General features: G+C 41.4%; 1 protein-coding gene and 1 long non-coding RNA gene across 7 annotated transcripts in view; one reads left to right on the top strand and one right to left on the bottom strand.

The window, feature by feature from the left end:
• Positions 1 to 16133, top strand: part of ccdc136b (coiled-coil domain containing 136b) — a 63611-nt gene that overhangs the window by 35872 nt on the left and 11606 nt on the right. For 5 of the 6 annotated variants that reach the window (XM_078419640.1, XM_078419639.1, XM_078419643.1 and 2 more), the window contains 4 exons: positions 2865 to 2982; positions 6555 to 6993; positions 8564 to 8698; positions 15059 to 15167. In XM_078419640.1, the coding sequence (XP_078275766.1) occupies positions 2865 to 2982; positions 6555 to 6993; positions 8564 to 8698; positions 15059 to 15163 (797 nt within the window). In that variant the 3' untranslated portion in view covers positions 15164 to 15167. The remainder of the gene's footprint in view (positions 1 to 2864; positions 2983 to 6554; positions 6994 to 8563; positions 8699 to 15058; positions 15168 to 16133) is intronic. The other variant, XM_078419641.1, reaches the window with a different exon arrangement.
• On the bottom strand, positions 4690 to 15769 carry LOC144604866 (uncharacterized). The gene is made up of 3 exons (XR_013548783.1): positions 15740 to 15769; positions 11159 to 11291; positions 4690 to 4717 (listed from the first exon to the last, which is right to left on the bottom strand). It is a non-coding gene; the product is annotated as an uncharacterized LOC144604866 (long non-coding RNA).

The following is a 16133-nucleotide window of genomic DNA, read 5'->3' as shown; positions in this document are numbered from 1 at the left end:
AGGGCAAATAGACCCAGCCATCTGCCACATTAGTACACGTATAGTGAGAACATTGAGTAATGGGCATTGAATTGGGATTGAAAGGTCCAACATAACATACTCCACTGAGACAATTCAGCCAATATATTTTAGGAGGAAAACAAAAAAAAAATTGAGATTTTGTATCATAGAAGTAACTGAGAGAAAATGTGGGAATAGACATGGAAATTATGTGGGTGGCACAGTGGTAGAGTTGCTGCCTTACAGCCGCAGAGACCCAGGTTTGATCCTCACTATGGGTGCTGTCTGTATGGAGTTTACACGTTCTTCCAGTGACCGCATGCGTTTTCTCCGGATGCTCCGGTTTCCTACCACGTTCCAAAGACGTGCACGTTTGTAGGTTAATTGGCCTCTGTAAATTGTCCCTAGAATGTAGGATAGAACTAGTGTACAGGTCATCGTTGGTCGGCGGGGACTCGGTGGGCCGTCGGGCCTGTTTCCACGCTGTATCTACAAACTAAACTGATGCAAAGTCAATATTAATGCAAAGCTTAAAACATCTTGTTACAGTAATGACATTAACACCTCCCCCAATTGAAAGAAAGTGAAAGGAATCTAGTCTAATTAGAAAGACGAGTAAGAATAATCAAATTGTTGTTCCTAGAAATGTTTAATGATCCTTTCTCACTGGGCAGAAAGCGAGTTAGTAAAGAAATAGGAATGAAATTCCTAAATTACGTAAAGGTTTTCTCCCTCCAGCAATGTGTTATTCAGCCCATGAGGTCAGACACTAGAACTAATAAAATGGATTTTGTAGATGAACTAGATTAAGACAGTGACCCCAGTACTAGGTTTAAAATCCAAATGGAAAGGGAAAAATATTTGTACAAAAACTGGAAGATAGGATGAGTTTTGGGCAGATTTTAATGTTTAAAGACATGTTGGTAGCTGTGAGGTGGAAAGGGTTATTGATTCACTGGACTGCAGAGCCATAGTTTAAGAAAGTAAACAAGACCAGGTACAGGCCTTGAGACATCTCGGTCTCCTCTGATTTTCTACATGTTTATGCCTGGTCTTTTACCTTAAGTCCACTATTCACTCATATGCATTTGTTGTTCAAAAATAAAGCTGACAGCCAGTGAATTGATGCAACAGCTCATGTCCACAGCGCTCTTGAGCAGAGAATTCCACACCATTTAAAAGCCTCAGAGGAATATATATATTTTTAATCTCAGCCCTTTCTCCTGAGACAAGGCCCTCTTGTTCTACACTTTTAGGCCACGGGAAACAGATAATCAGAATCTTCTCCGTCACAATCAGAATCTTATATATTTCAATTGGACTGCCTCTCATTTTTCTAAATTCCAATCAGTATATACACCTCCTGCTTAATACTTCCTCACAAGCTAATCTTCACATTCCAGATATCAATCATAGCATTTGTAGGGAAATTTGATTTATTTATCTTTCAAATGGAATATTGTTCTCCCTAAACCTTTTTTCTGCCATAAACCTGCATGACTGTAGTACTAGGTGGCCCCTTTGGCTCCCATACAAAAAGGATCACCAGCTGTGGGTATGTTCTTTAAAATGAGAGGCAGTCCAATTGAAATATATAAGATTCTTGTCCAGGTCCTTCTTGTCCTGTAAGAACACTTTCTCACCCCGTCCGTCAATGTAGCATCCATTCATTCAGCAGCGGAGAGTGCTGAGTGTTGCTTCCATTGTCACACCTGCTTGCTACATTTTGACAAATGTGAGAACTTACAACACATCAAGAGAAACAATAAACTCAGTTTCAGCGTGGTTATACCTGACGATTAAAGTTCTCGGTTTTCATGTGACTTTCACAAACTGCACTAATGTCAGAAAAATGTTGAAGATCAATTTCTAGGCCAAGGATCTCTTAGCCACATTGGCAGTAGAGTAGAAAACTAATAAAAAGATGTAATGATAAACTATTGTAACGCATATACAATTGCACATACAATTGGCTATGGGAATAGTGTTCAATTCTGAAGAATTAAGAGATTTTATGGGGGCATTAAAAAATTACAAATTCTTTGATGGCATAACAGATAAAAATAGATAGGTCGGTTAGAGATTTAAAGTGATTGGCGGAAGTACCAAGGGCAACAGGAGGAAACAGTTTTGGACAAGGCAAGTTGTAGTGATTGGGAATGCACAGCCTGAAAACGTGACAAAAATAGATCAAATGGTTTTCAGGTAGGAAATTCATGAAAATAATTATATGCCATTGAGGAAAGTGAGATTAACTGAGGGCTCTTTCACAGGGTAGACAGCCATGATATGGTAAATGCTCTTTGTCTACCACACTATGATTCTATGTTAATAAGTATGTTCCGTTATAAAAAAAGGAAATTACAATTAATTTTGGGATGCTGAGGGAAAAACAATTGGACCAAAGAATTATCAATTATGTGTGTGGGAATGCAGTTAAACAGATAAAATAAGGCAACAGGAGACGACGAGCTGAGAAAAGACATTAAAACAAAACAAAAGGAAAAATATTTAACATATTTTGAACATAAAATTAATATCAAGGGGAATTGCGGAAGGAGAGGATGCTATCAATTAGATTTGTTGAGAAGTGGGGGAGCTGGGAAGGGTTGGTGGGATATCTGTACATGTTATAAACATGTGGTTCTGTGTGGGATGGTTAAATGCCCAAACAAACTTGTCTGGCTAAATGTCTTCTGTCACAAGTCCTGTGCATTTCAGTGTAAATCCATCACTTTAGGAATTTAAGGAAGTGGCTAAAAAAATGCCTTTTTTAGCAGCGTTTTTTAGGGTATGGAATTCTCGACCAGAAGTTATTATCTCCCTACATGTGTGTGTTGCTATTTAAGCTGTGTGTGTAACAGGTGCAGTACAGTGCCTGCAGGTTGAGTGTCGAAATCTGGCTCAAGAATGTCGAGTTCTGCAGAATGATAACAAACAGCTGAGGGAAAGACTGCAGCAAATGGAACGGCAGAATTGCAGGTAGGAGAAATTAACTATGTTATGTATGCTTCTGTACGTAAGGCTTGCACCCTCTCTCTCTCATATACACATAACTAAACACGCATTCACACGCATTCACACAACACACACCTTTATTAATTCAAAAACACACACTTATATACACTTGCACACAAATTCACCATTATGCTCATTCATGCCCTCACACACATGCTTGCTTCCACCCTCACTCACATACCTAGTCACCTTATACATTCTTATTCTCACACTTAACACTTACACACAACTTCTTGCACACTCATCGATGCATTTAATAACTAAATCTATGATGTGCTTACACTCATGTACTCCCACATATACTCACTTATTTTCTCTCTCTCTCGCTCGTACACACATGCTCACTCCTGCTACTTCAAATTCATGCACGGCCTCTCACTTCAGACATTCTCAAAGAAACACATACATATATATACAATCTCTTGAGACCGGCAAGCAGATCACAATGAACAGCTTGGTTTGGTTCTCTTCAAACAGCCCCCCAACTTTCATTCTGCCTGCTCATTATAATAGTTTTAGTCTCTCGCCACAACATGATGAGCTGTCAATTGTCTCAGCACTCAAAGGGGATCCAATTTTATAAGTGTAAGCACGAATTAAACTAACGGAAATTATTTAAAGGAGCTTGCATCTCCCTCAAAGGCGGTGGATTGTAGCTCCAGGAAGTGAACTCATTAAACCTTGCGACAGTAACAGGAGATGTTGGGCTCCATATTTTCCGAGCACCAGAGAACAGGAAGAGAAAAGAGGGAATGAGGTCAGCATGCAAGCAGAGGTCACTCGATATCTTGTTGCTGTCTTGGAAGTGTTGATCTCTGAGATTGCTACAATTATTGTTGTTAAATGATTGTTAAAATGGGCTGATGGGGTGCCAGTGAAATACAGCAAGCCATTCTCTAACAGGTTGCAGGATTGCTGGTTTGCAGTTGTCCCATGCAGTAGGAATAGCATGTCCTCTACCAGGCTGATCTCACTTGCCAGTGCCCATGATGTTAAGTATCAGCCAAACAACCCTGACTACTGCTGCTCAAGCTGAAAATGTGCAGTCCAAGGTTTTTACTTGTCTTTGGAGGAGCACAATGTAGTGCCACAGTAACACATTATTTTTATGTCGTTTGATGAACTGCTGCCTTAAGCTTCTGCCAGACTGGAGCTCATCTCAACGACTTCTGGAAAATCATTCAAATGATGCCACCCTCCCACCCCCACCCCCAACTCCAGGACCAAGGCCACCCCCAGCAGAATTCGGATAACTAATGCTAGTTTGTGTGTTTAGGGGCTGAACAAGTCAACTCATCTTCCTCCAATTCTTTCTACATTCCCTCCTTTTCTTCTCTTATAGCTGCTCACTGTATGTCTGACAGGAAACCCTAAATCCTCATGTTGTTGAGGTTGTGCAATGACAGACCACAATAGATCTTGGCACCTTCTCCTCTGAGCTCCGCAGAGCTCCCATAAAATAGTTCATGCAGCAACATCACTGTTTGGACATGTACATGGTGTATTCAATTATATTTTGAGTGGCAGAATGATGTTTAAGGCAGGTAGTCCTAGTCACAAGGAGCCACCTTTTTGATTTCATCATGATGGCTCAAATGCAGGTGACACTCCAACTTAGGACTGATATCTGTCATCTGATCCTCATCCGATACCATAGGAAAATCTGTAATCTTCATAACTCCATTCCGGATGTAACTTTCTGTTGAGCGAGAATAACGGATACTCAGTCCACTTGGAAAAGTATGGATCACATTTCAAGATGTTTTAAATATATCCAGCTTGGAGGCAGCTCAAAGCATAAAAGTTCATGACCACAATCACCTTGACAGCCAGTGGAAAAGCAATCCTCACGAGGCTCTGAGGTTACAATTGGAACAAGACACATCTCAATAAGGACATCCTTACCGTGCCTCCTTCTCGTGCATGGTTCCTCTCAATAATTCAGGTGGGAAAATTGTTCCCTGAAATGAATGTAGTCTCTTGCCGATTACCTATGCCCCTATTCCTGTTGTCTCACTTCTGTTCTGCTCTGAGTACTCTCTGCACATTCTCTTGGTTATCCCCCAAGGAGAATATCCATGCACACATGACTGGGAGCAACAGATTTGCCCAGAAGCCTTGACATCAGGGGAATGTTATTCAGCCACTGGCAAACTGCTCCTTGTAGACATTATGAAACCTTTTGAATAATAATGGCCACTAGAAATTAATAGATCATTAACCTGCAAGTTTTAGAGTCATTGAGCCACATGTGGAAACTGGCCGTTCGGCCCAACTCGACCGTGCCAAACGCATTGTTGAAGATTCCTACAATTAATGCGGGTGCAGGTTGCTTTCTGCTGCTGAGTGCATGTTCAGCTAACCCAAGGTTAAGAGAACTGAAGGATTGAACTCCGATTTAGCAGAGCTGGTGTCAAATCAGTGTTGCATACTGATTGATATTGTCATCTGCCGACACTGTATACTGCCAGTGGGCATTATCATCACCAGTACTTATGTCCTTACCAACATGTCTCTTCGTGCAGCGAATGCAACAAATATGCTCACACATTTTGCTCACCATGCTGGAATCAATTTGCAACTGCAACAACAGGAAACATGGAGCTAAATTTTACAGCCACTCACTTGTACTTACTTATACATACTTGCACTTGCACTTACTTATACATAGTCCTATGCTCACATACTCAGTCACTGATACACTCGCTGGATTAGAAACCGTGTAAAGCATCCTATAAACTCACTCTTTACAGGATGATTTACTCTGTTTCTAACTGGAAATGTTTACTGGGGTTGTATAAAGGAACTTTCACTCTGACCCACGTGTGCTCTATCTCTACTGGGTGTGTGTAATGGGACAGTGTAGGGGGAATTTTACACTGTATCCAACTGTGCTGTATCTGCACTCAGTATTTGATGGGATGATGTCGTGGGATTTTTACTCTTAATTTATTTGGTTAACTGTGTTTGATGACACTGTGTAGATGGAATGTTAGTCTGCATTTACTGTGGTGCATCTCCTCTTCGAGTGTTCGATAGAAGTGTGTGGAGGGACCATTATTCTCCAGCAAAATACAGAGTAATGGAATAACTCAGTGGATCAGGTCGCATATGAAGAGGGGTCCTGACCTGAAACATTGCCAATCTGTTCCCTCTACAAATGCTGCCTGACCCATTGAGTTACTCCAGCACTTTGTTTTCCCTCAAGATTCCAGCATCTGCAGTTCATTGTATCTCAACTTTATTCTCTATCTAGTTTGTGTTCTATCTGTCCTGGAATATTAACTTGGTTATGTTTCTAATCCATGTCATACCTGATTGGTGGATGCTTGATGGGACGGTGTAGAGGAGCTTTGTACTGTAGCCTGGCTGTGAGCCTTTGATGGGGCAATGCCATGGGAGCATTAATGCCTAATTAGCCATTGTCTTGAAGGCTTCAAAGATTCATAGTCAATTTGGGAAATTGATTATTTTTAAAGGACTTGTTTGATTTTAAAGAGTCAAAGAAAAGCACATATTTCCTGTTTTCTTTTTAGATCAGTTGACGGATTTAAAGTGGACACTCCCGGATCTGAAAGCCATTGTCAGCAGCAGGGTGCAGAGGCTGAGATATTGTCTGAGAACTCATCCAGAAAACCAAATGGCAAGGAACTCAAAGAGGCAGGACTAAAATGCCAGGTGGAACTGAAGCTCCATCAGAAGGAGGAGCTGAGGAAATGCCAGGAGAAATCTGCTGATAAAGTTGCTACAAGCAGCCGAGCTTCTGCAAGAGAGCAGCTTGAAGATGGGGGGCAGGTTAGAGGCCCTGAGGATGGAAGCAAGGGTGATGGGACGACATCTGCCCAGAAGATTAAAAGCCCCAAGCCAGATCCTAGAGCTCTCCAGAGGGCAGAAGAGAAGGGACAGTTTGAAGAATTAGATTTAAAACATCGACTGCTGCAGGCAGAAGAGAAAGCACTGACAGTGCAGCATGAGGTAACGGCAACATAGGGCTCAGAAACAAGTAGTTATCTCCATCTTTAAGTACAGAGCAAAATATCCCCATTGGGTTTTGAGAAACTCTTTTTTCTTTTAAATAAGTGGAGAGCAGTAGAATTGGATAATTCTTTCTGACCGACAAACCCTAATGGAAGCCTTCACATATACTAGACTTTCTGTTACTAGTCCTAGTGAGATCCCTATTGTGAAGATGTGTGGCCCTTATAAGCTGTGCGCACCACTCATACACACTTCTTCCATTCTTCCTTTAAAATCTTTTTTTGCTCTCATCCATCTACCAGTCTCAACTGAATACTCACCAAGTTATCATCCAGTCTTTCTTCACTTGTTTTGAACAATTCATTTTCATTAATTCAATTCCCATGTCCTCTGTCATCAAAACCCTTTGCACTTCTACTATTTTACTCATGGTCACCAGTAAAGTCGTCTCCAGTCACATCTTTGGATCCCTTTTCATTGCAATCCTCCACCTCCTTCCACCGTACCCCAAGAATTGCAGTTTCTTCCAACTATACATTGGGATGTATGCTCTATCGACCACTGTTATTATCTCCGATAATATGCTTCAGGACATCTGCTACAGGAATGCTCTTTAATGGCTTTGTCACCTCCTGATCTACCTATTCTAGTACTCGTCCTTATTTTTGCTTTGTCTGCATTTCAGCTCATTTAAAACTTGGCTCCAGAAATGTTAACCCACATCAAGGCTACCAAGTCATACTACTATCTCAACCTAAACGTTCTCACTCTGTTTAAATTTCTCCATGGATTTAATTATTTGTACATCCATCTTGTTGCCTACCTTTTTCCATCTTCGATCCTCAGACTCTGTACTTTGTCTTTCCACCTGCGTCCCTTCTGTAATGTTTTCATTTGTAAAGCTTATGGTTCCTAGAAATCTTTCCGTTCTTCGTTAGCTCACTGCTCATTTTATCTTGCTTCAGAGTGAAGCATAAAGGGAATGTTTTGTTGTTAAAGGCTGTCGGACTGCTTCTTGCTGTTGGCTGCTTTGTACAATCTCTGTGAGAGGAGTGGGTCTACATATGTCAAGCACCTGTGTGTGGAATGAGTCTATGTATTGTATTTGTAAAGAGATGAGAAGTTAGGTCTGTGTATAAGAGTTAGGTCATTGTGCAGAGCCGGTGAGAGCAATGGGTCTTTCCACATGAGACCTATTGTCAAATCGGTTTGAGTGCAAGGTTTGTGGGGTTCAATGACATCAATACATCATTACTGTATTGGTTCTTTTCTTTTTCCTTCTCACCACATTTGAAAAGCTGTTGTATCCTTTTCAGAGCTGCACTGGCACTGCACATTTCCACTGTACTGGAGGTATAACCTTAGTCCAAAGACTCGAAACCCCAGAGGTTAGGTGGAGAGCCTCAACTCCAGACAGGCTATTCATAGTCTAACCTGTTCAGTGCATTTGTACAAGGATGGGTTTCTCTATTATCTTATGCAGAATCCAGTCCCTCACACACACGTCTGATACTGTGTCAACAAGTCGTGCTTTGCTAACAAGTGATTCTTTCTGTTGTCTGCCTAGTGTGAAGGATTAATCATTGATCTGAGAGGGCTAGAGGAGAGATACAGGAACAGCCAAGAGGAGCGCAGCCAGCTGGAGTTACAGCTCAGGCAGTACAAGGAGGAAATCCATAAACTGAAAGGGGTGCCTTGTCAGGTAAGTTGGTGAGAGGTAGGTGGGGGAATAGAAAGTTATAAAACAGAAAGACAACGCCAACTATAGTTAATCTGCTCATCCTTGCCAGTAAAATGGTCACATCTGATTCATCTGCAGTTGAAGGAAGAGACCTGATTCTCATCAGGATGGCAGCAAAGGTGGCATGCACCATCCAATACACTACAGGACAATCAATACATTTTCCTTTTCCCTTAATAAACTAGTAACACCAACTGGAAGAGAACAGTGCATTGCAAATCATTATTGAATTGAATGAAACTGTGAATGGATCATCATTTATTTAAGGAATTGTCCTGCACATTAACAGGTCTTGTATTGAGAGGTCTTCCATTTCTGGCTAGTTTGGAGTGATTTCCCACCTGAACTTGCAGCACATTATCTCGTGTTGGAGTGGGATCAAAATTTGACCCAGCATTATTCTGTGGACAAGTTAGTGAGGCTCTGCATTGGCCCTCAAATATTCTGGATAGATTCTCCGTACAGATATAGAAATGTAGGAGATTGAGACAGATTGAGTTCTGACAGCAAATGTAAAAGAACCAAGTCTTATTAACTTAACAATTGACAATAACAGTCTCCAAAATCAAAATACTGAAACTGATGGATATCTAGATATTTAAACAGGAAATGCTAGAAATACTTAGCACTGGGTGAAGACTTGTGTGAGAGTGGGAAGATTTGTGGAAAGAATACCATTTTCTGCCCAGAGTCAGACTTTCATTTTGCAGCAGGGCTGATAAATGTGATGTAACATCTTTCTCAATGTCATGTTTGGCTAAATCCACCCAAGTAGAACCTTGAGGATTTTGACGAGATTGTCAGACCATTGTCTATGGCACTAACTCGAGGAGAAAATACAGATTAGGTTATTGGAGGGAGAAAATGCAGGAGTGGAAAATTTTAATGTGGAAAATTTTAATTTTGGAGAACTGGTGGAATTCTAGAGTGCAGGAACAAAGTGAGAGAGATTGAGATCCCATGCACCAGGAGCCAGGATTGGGGGACTGAATTGCACAGAGGTGGGGTAAGGAAGGGCATGAAGTACTTACTGTTGACGATAAGGAAATAACATCAAATTAGAGAAGGGAAGGGCAAGACGTGGAGTTTAAAACATGGCACTGTTTCAGCGGAATGTCTGTTTTTTGTAGGGGTTGAGCCAACATGGAAGTCAGGAAAAGAACAGCCTCTGATAATGCCTTTAGTGTTCTGGCTTTTGGGAGATTTGATGAGATACCTAGTCTTGAGCACACAAAGGTGGGTTGTGTGATTGACAGGGTTATAATAGTTATTAAGCCAGAAATTATAAATAAGCAGATTTTAAATTAGAGGTGATAATTTAACATCTTGGTGTTAAATAATTTGTTCTAATTATGGTGTAATAGTGCAGATTCATGAAAGGACGACAGTCTTATTTAACAAATCTATTTTTAACATTTACGTTTATATTTTCATTTGTTTCATGACAATGCGAACACTCCTACCTCACTAGGTTGGACCCCTACACTAGTGGATTATAACTCCTTTCTCTGGGATACATCACTTCTCATAAAACATCTGTGTTAAGTCTATAGTTAACTTTCATTAATTATATGTGTATGTAATTAACTCATCATAATAATATATTTTTGCTGCATTTTACTATACCCCTGTTGTGCTATTATCCAGCAGCTGTGGCATAATTCAGAAGACTTCTTTCTCTCTTTAATCAAAGGCATCAGAGATTGCACATTTTAACAATGATTGAATTCCATTCTGCATCTGGATCTTCCACCACTTTCTCATCTCCCCCATCTTGTTCATTATCATATTTTCACTATCCATTCTGATATTCCTCTGATCTTGAATGATCAGTCTTTAGATAAAGCCTCAACTTTATCACTTACACCCCACCTCAATGAATTAAATCACCTTCATTTTGCTGATAGTTTCCACCCTGGCCTCGCTTTCACATGATCCATCTTTGATTTCCCTTACCTTCCCAATTCCCAATTCAGGGGATAGATTGTTGACCAATATCCTTTATAAGCCTACGGACTCGCACAACCATCTATGATTATACCTCTTGCAACCCTATTTCCTGTATGGAGTGCATTCCATTTTCCCAGTTTCAACAATACAGTTGTAACTGTTCTGATGATGATGCTTTCCATGCCTCTGAGATGACTTCCTTTCAACATAAAACACAATTTCCCTTCACCTACTGTTCCCTTACCCATACTTCTGCTCTCACCCTTTTTCCTCCCTCTATCCTCCCAGAAAAGTTTCCTTTCTTCTTCCCTTCCACCTTCCATGTTCAAAGGATCATTCCCTGCAATGTCCACATCTTCAATAGAATGCCATTGTCAGACGCATTTTACCCTCCCCTCTCCTTAAAGCATTCAGAAGTAAATGTTCCTTCTACAAACCTCTGGATACTCTCCCTTTCTTGTAGAACCTTACCATGCAATTTGCCCTTTTAACTTTTCTCTTTAAGCCCTCCAGGAAGCCAAATACTCCTTCCAGTTGCAAAATCTATTCCATTTGCACTGTTTTCAATTTAGAGTAGTACCTTAGCCAATCACAATGTTACCTCCTGCAGATTGGAGAGAATGCAGATTAATTGACAGCTTTGCAGAAGATTTATATTCTCTCATTAAGATGACCAGTCACTTTTCACTTTAATTCTCCATTTCATTCCCACTCTGCCATGAGACAAAATTTGGCCCTCAGGACTTCACTGAATACATCAATTTCAGATAGCCATCCTTTTTAATTTGTATTGAAGTAGCCAGGTCTGGTGAAAAATCATTAGCCCTTTGTTTTTCTCTCTCCACAGATGTTGCTTAATCTGTTGAGTATTTCAATTCCCTTACTTCAGATTTCCAGCAGCTATAATATTTTGTATCTCAACATTCCACAGTTTATTTTATTCTCTGTTCTGTCTTCATTCATCTGCTTTTATATACTTCTTATCCAGAAAGATCAACTACAGTTAACAAATCATCACCACCCTGTCTCAGCCAGCACCATTGTTAATTATATCAATCTTTCTTCACCCTTTCTTAGACGTTCCCTTTGTTCTGACCTCCTCTCCCCTTTCGCTGCCTTAAATCATGTTTGATTTCTATCTTTTTCTAGTTTTGATGAAGTTATCGACCTGAAATGTTGATTGTTTTTTCCTCCATAGACACTGTTTGACTGGCTGAACATTTGAGCATTTTCTGTTTTTACTACATTTAACTTCTATTGATAAAATTATTAATCTTTCAATTATTACTCTTAATTGATTCTTTGCTTTTGGCAAAATTGTGTCTAAAGTTCTTCACTTGTTGTAACTGTCTGGCTTGTCTACAAATGTAATCTTCCCAGAACCATCTTCAAAACTAATTTAGAGTTTGGCGAAACTTGACTTCAGACACCTTTAATCAAGGAGACCTGAAAGGATGAACTCTGGGCAATTAGTGTAGATAGTCGACTCTATTTCAGAGACTGTTTACAGAGTGTTGTTTAGCCTGGGAGTAAAGTATCCAAGGCAAATGATTACCAGATTGGTATTAAAACAACAATTAATACTCCATTCCATAACAGGATCTGGTTGTCAGTTGCCTCCCAGACCTGTTACTTGCTTGGTCTGATTTGTTGCCAGACCTAGGGAAGCTGAAAAGAGGCTTCCTGGAAGGTATAAGGGACGGTCAACAAAGGGTGGAGTCCTTAAATAAAGCAAGTCCTAAAGGATTGTGAACAAAGACATGGGAAGGGATACTAAATAAATAGGGGATCCTCCTAAAAAAGGGGCTGAGTTGGCATAGAGTCCCGGAGCCATAGAGTTCCGGAGCCATAGAGTCCCGGAGCCATAGAGACCGAGAACCATGGATTGTCACCTTGTCATGGTGGAGAAACTTGTGTGGTCCTGAGATCCTGAGAGCGATGCCGTCTGGAGCCATGCTCCTGATAGGGTCACCCATGGCGGTAAGGTCGAGGGGGAGGTCCCTGACAAAGAGCAATCCAACCAAGACCTCAACAATGGAACAGGCAGAGGATGATGGCTGACTTTAGTGGAGCGTCACAACGGCTGGGAAGGCGGATGAAGGCTGCAGTAGGAAAGGGTCCCCAGTCGTCTTGGACTCCATTCCACTGGATCCTAACCCAGATCTGTCAAGGACCGTGTGGTGGCCGTCTGTGCACCAGTCTCCCCACGTTAAACAAACTCACGCACAGGCGTCCTAAAAAGGACAATCATACTCGCTTTGAATGACCACCGATGATGATGATGAGAGCCATAGAGTTCTAGAGCCCTAGGGCCCCAGAGCCCTAGAGCCTGGGAGCCATAGAGCATGGAAACATGCCCATGGAAACACCTCCTCTGGCAGCTTGTTCCATACATCCACCACCCTTTGTGTGAAAAAGTTAACCCTCAGATTCCTATTAAATCTTTTCCCCTTCACGTTAAACCAATGTCCTCTGGACCTCGATTCACCTACTCTGGACAAGAAACTCTGTGCATCTATTCCTCTCATGATTTTATACACCTCTATAAGATCACCCCTCATCATCCTGTGTTCCAAGGAATAGTGTCTCAGCCTACTCGACCTCTCCCTCTAGCTCAGACCCTCTAGTCCTGGCAACATCCTTGTAAATCTTCTCTGTACCATCCCAGCTTGATTACTTTCCTATAACATGGTGCCCAGAAATGAACACAATACTCTAAATGCGGCCTCACCAATGTCTTAACAACTGCAACATGACCTCCCAACTTCTATACTCAATAAATTGACTGATGAAGGCCAATGAGATTCAAAGAGATTAAGTAGGGACAGAAAAGTTCCATGTCCCCTCTATTATACAACAGGATTAAGATGGCTGGGAGAGGAGGAGATTTCTAAAAGCAGCAGGGAATGAGAAAGTTACCTTGAGAGGTGAATAAAGGGCCAGTATTGTCAAATGTTAAGGGCTTTTGTAAAGGATCCTTCCAGAGGATATACAAATTTGAATGGGTATAATAGCAAAGGTCAACCTTGAATCTAAAATCAAGTAATGTCTGCAGAGTAAGAGGACATGGTCTATTACTTCACATACATTGGGTTGTAGATAGGAAATTTGGCCCGAAGTTTCTGGAATAACTCGAGGGCCAATTAGAAAATGAGATGGCGAGGAATATACTGTAGCTTGCTTTAGAGTGAGGATCTAAATGCTCTTAATCATCTATGAGTTGATCAGTTTATAATTTTAATCTGTGATATTAGTGTTGAAGAATTTTGTTGCTGCCTTTACTGAATTATGTCTGCTTGTCTTTGCTGGAATGAAATGTCTGTTAAATCTCAGCATGCTTCAATATTTGAAGTGTTAACAATGCTCTTTCCCTGTTCTTTCCCTTTCCCCAATTGTCTCTTACTTTTACCTTTTACCTTTGCTCATGTGATCCCTATTCCTTCTCACTTTCCACCCCCAACCCCCCACTATACTGAACTTTTTCATCTTCATTTTCATTATTTTTTTCAATCACTTTTCTTCTTTCCATTCCTTTTTTTCTGATTTGACTGTCTTTTTTCTTACTGCTTAATTTTCTATTATTTCTTCAAATCTCATTCATAAATATCCACAAATGCCTCCTTTTTTGATCCCTCCCCTCCCCCCCTCCACCCTCCCCTCTCCCCCCTCCCCTCTCCCCTCTCTCTCCATTTTTCTATTGGAATTGTTTTCTTCTGTTTTTCTCTGTTTATTTGCACCGACATCCCTTGACATCACAATTATTTTTTCATTTACTTTTATTTGGTTTCCTCCCTGCCCATCTCTTTCCCTGTCTGATTTCAATGTTACTGTCACCTTGCCATCCCTGTCTTTGTCTCTCTCTGTGTCTGTTTTCCTTTCGTACATGAACACGTACACGTGTGTATCTGTTTCTGTGCTCCTTTGTGCATGCCTTGGTGCTCTGTGCATGTTTGTGTGCATGTGCACTTCGGCCTGTGTTTTGGTACCCTGTGTATGCATTATGCTTATATCTGTTTGTGTATCTGCTTTTGTGTGTGCCTGCACTTGTATTCATTGGGATATGTGCACATTTGTATGTGCATCTGCCTTTGTCTGTGTTTTTGCTCTGGCATGTGTCACTGTGCTTCTGGTTGCCTCTCTCCATATCTCTGTTTCACCTTCTTGTATGTTTGTGTTTCTACTTGGCCAACTATATCTGTGCATGCACACTTGTTTACTTCTGTTTGGATGTTTGTGGCTGTGTTTCTTTGCATCTTGTTGTGCCTGTCTGGACCTCACTCTGCCTCTGATTCTTCTTGTGTCTCCATCTCTGTCTTGCTCTCTCTCTGTCTCCTGTTCTGGCTGTCTTTGTTCTGCCTGTCTCTGTCTCAGAATGCCACTTTTCCTGACCCCCCTGTGCTCTCCTTGCCTGTGCTAGGACTGGTTGTACTGATGGCCATGCTGTGGTGCTGGTGGGCTGAGACCTCCCGGCATTGACCAGGTACTGACGTTTCATATTTTATTATCTTTGTAAAAATATTAGCAAGATTAGGTTTGCTGGGTCACAGTTTGGCAGCCATGGGGACAGAGAGTGATTGGAGCAGATTAAAGTCTGCAACTGAGTAAGATACAGTGTGGAGTTAAACAAGGTACACATTGTGGCTGACAAGGGAAAAACACACTCTCCACACATTATTCAGTTGGGTGAAGTTTAATCCTAGTTGTGAACCATTTAAGGCAATTTAGGAACAGGATTTGTGGGTCATTCGTCTTCCTTTCCTAATCGAGGACACACAGGGCAACGACCAGAAACAATAACTCTGGGTGATTTCCCTTTTCAGTGCAGCAGGACTCTGGAGCAGAAATGTTGGTTGATTAGTCATTTCTCTAACCCAGTCATCTCAGGGCAAAGATTTACAGCAGAGACCCTGCCTGTCTTCACTTCTAACCCAGAGATGGTGGTGACCCGACTGCTGTGCTTGGGCTCAGCAGCCCTGTAACAGATGCGACAGATTAAAGTGTGATTGCAGTGCTGTAAAAGTTTACTTCTGCCCGGACCCCTTGTGTACTCACCCAGCCTCCTTCATTGCAGCCGTGTAGTGATTGTGCTGCGCGTATCATGTTGTGACAGCTGTTTGAGATTAAAGCATATCGCTGTCTCTCTGCCTGATTTATAACTTTGTGAAATAAATCTCTCCAAACACTGCCAGTGTGTCCCTTCTCTGCCCGAAGTACGGCATGAGACGTGTGGTGATGTTCCCCACAAAGCAGATTTGTGACTTTAATTCACCAGGTGCAAGTTCCCGATCTTCCCTGGGGTGGGGGATTTGGGAATTCTGCAGAATCCTCCCTGGGGAACTGAATAGGGTCGTAGTAGAGGGGAAGGAGAGCCTCGTGGACTGGGGGAAGAATCTCATGCAAAGGGGGGAAGTGGAGAGTTTATAGTGAGGAAGGCAAGAGGAAGTTT

Source organism: Rhinoraja longicauda, chromosome 23 (assembly GCF_053455715.1).
Source record: "Rhinoraja longicauda isolate Sanriku21f chromosome 23, sRhiLon1.1, whole genome shotgun sequence".
NCBI classification, from domain to species: domain Eukaryota; kingdom Metazoa; phylum Chordata; class Chondrichthyes; order Rajiformes; family Arhynchobatidae; genus Rhinoraja; species Rhinoraja longicauda.
Note: the sequence above shows the minus strand (reverse complement) of the source record. Positions and strands in the feature narration are given on the sequence as shown.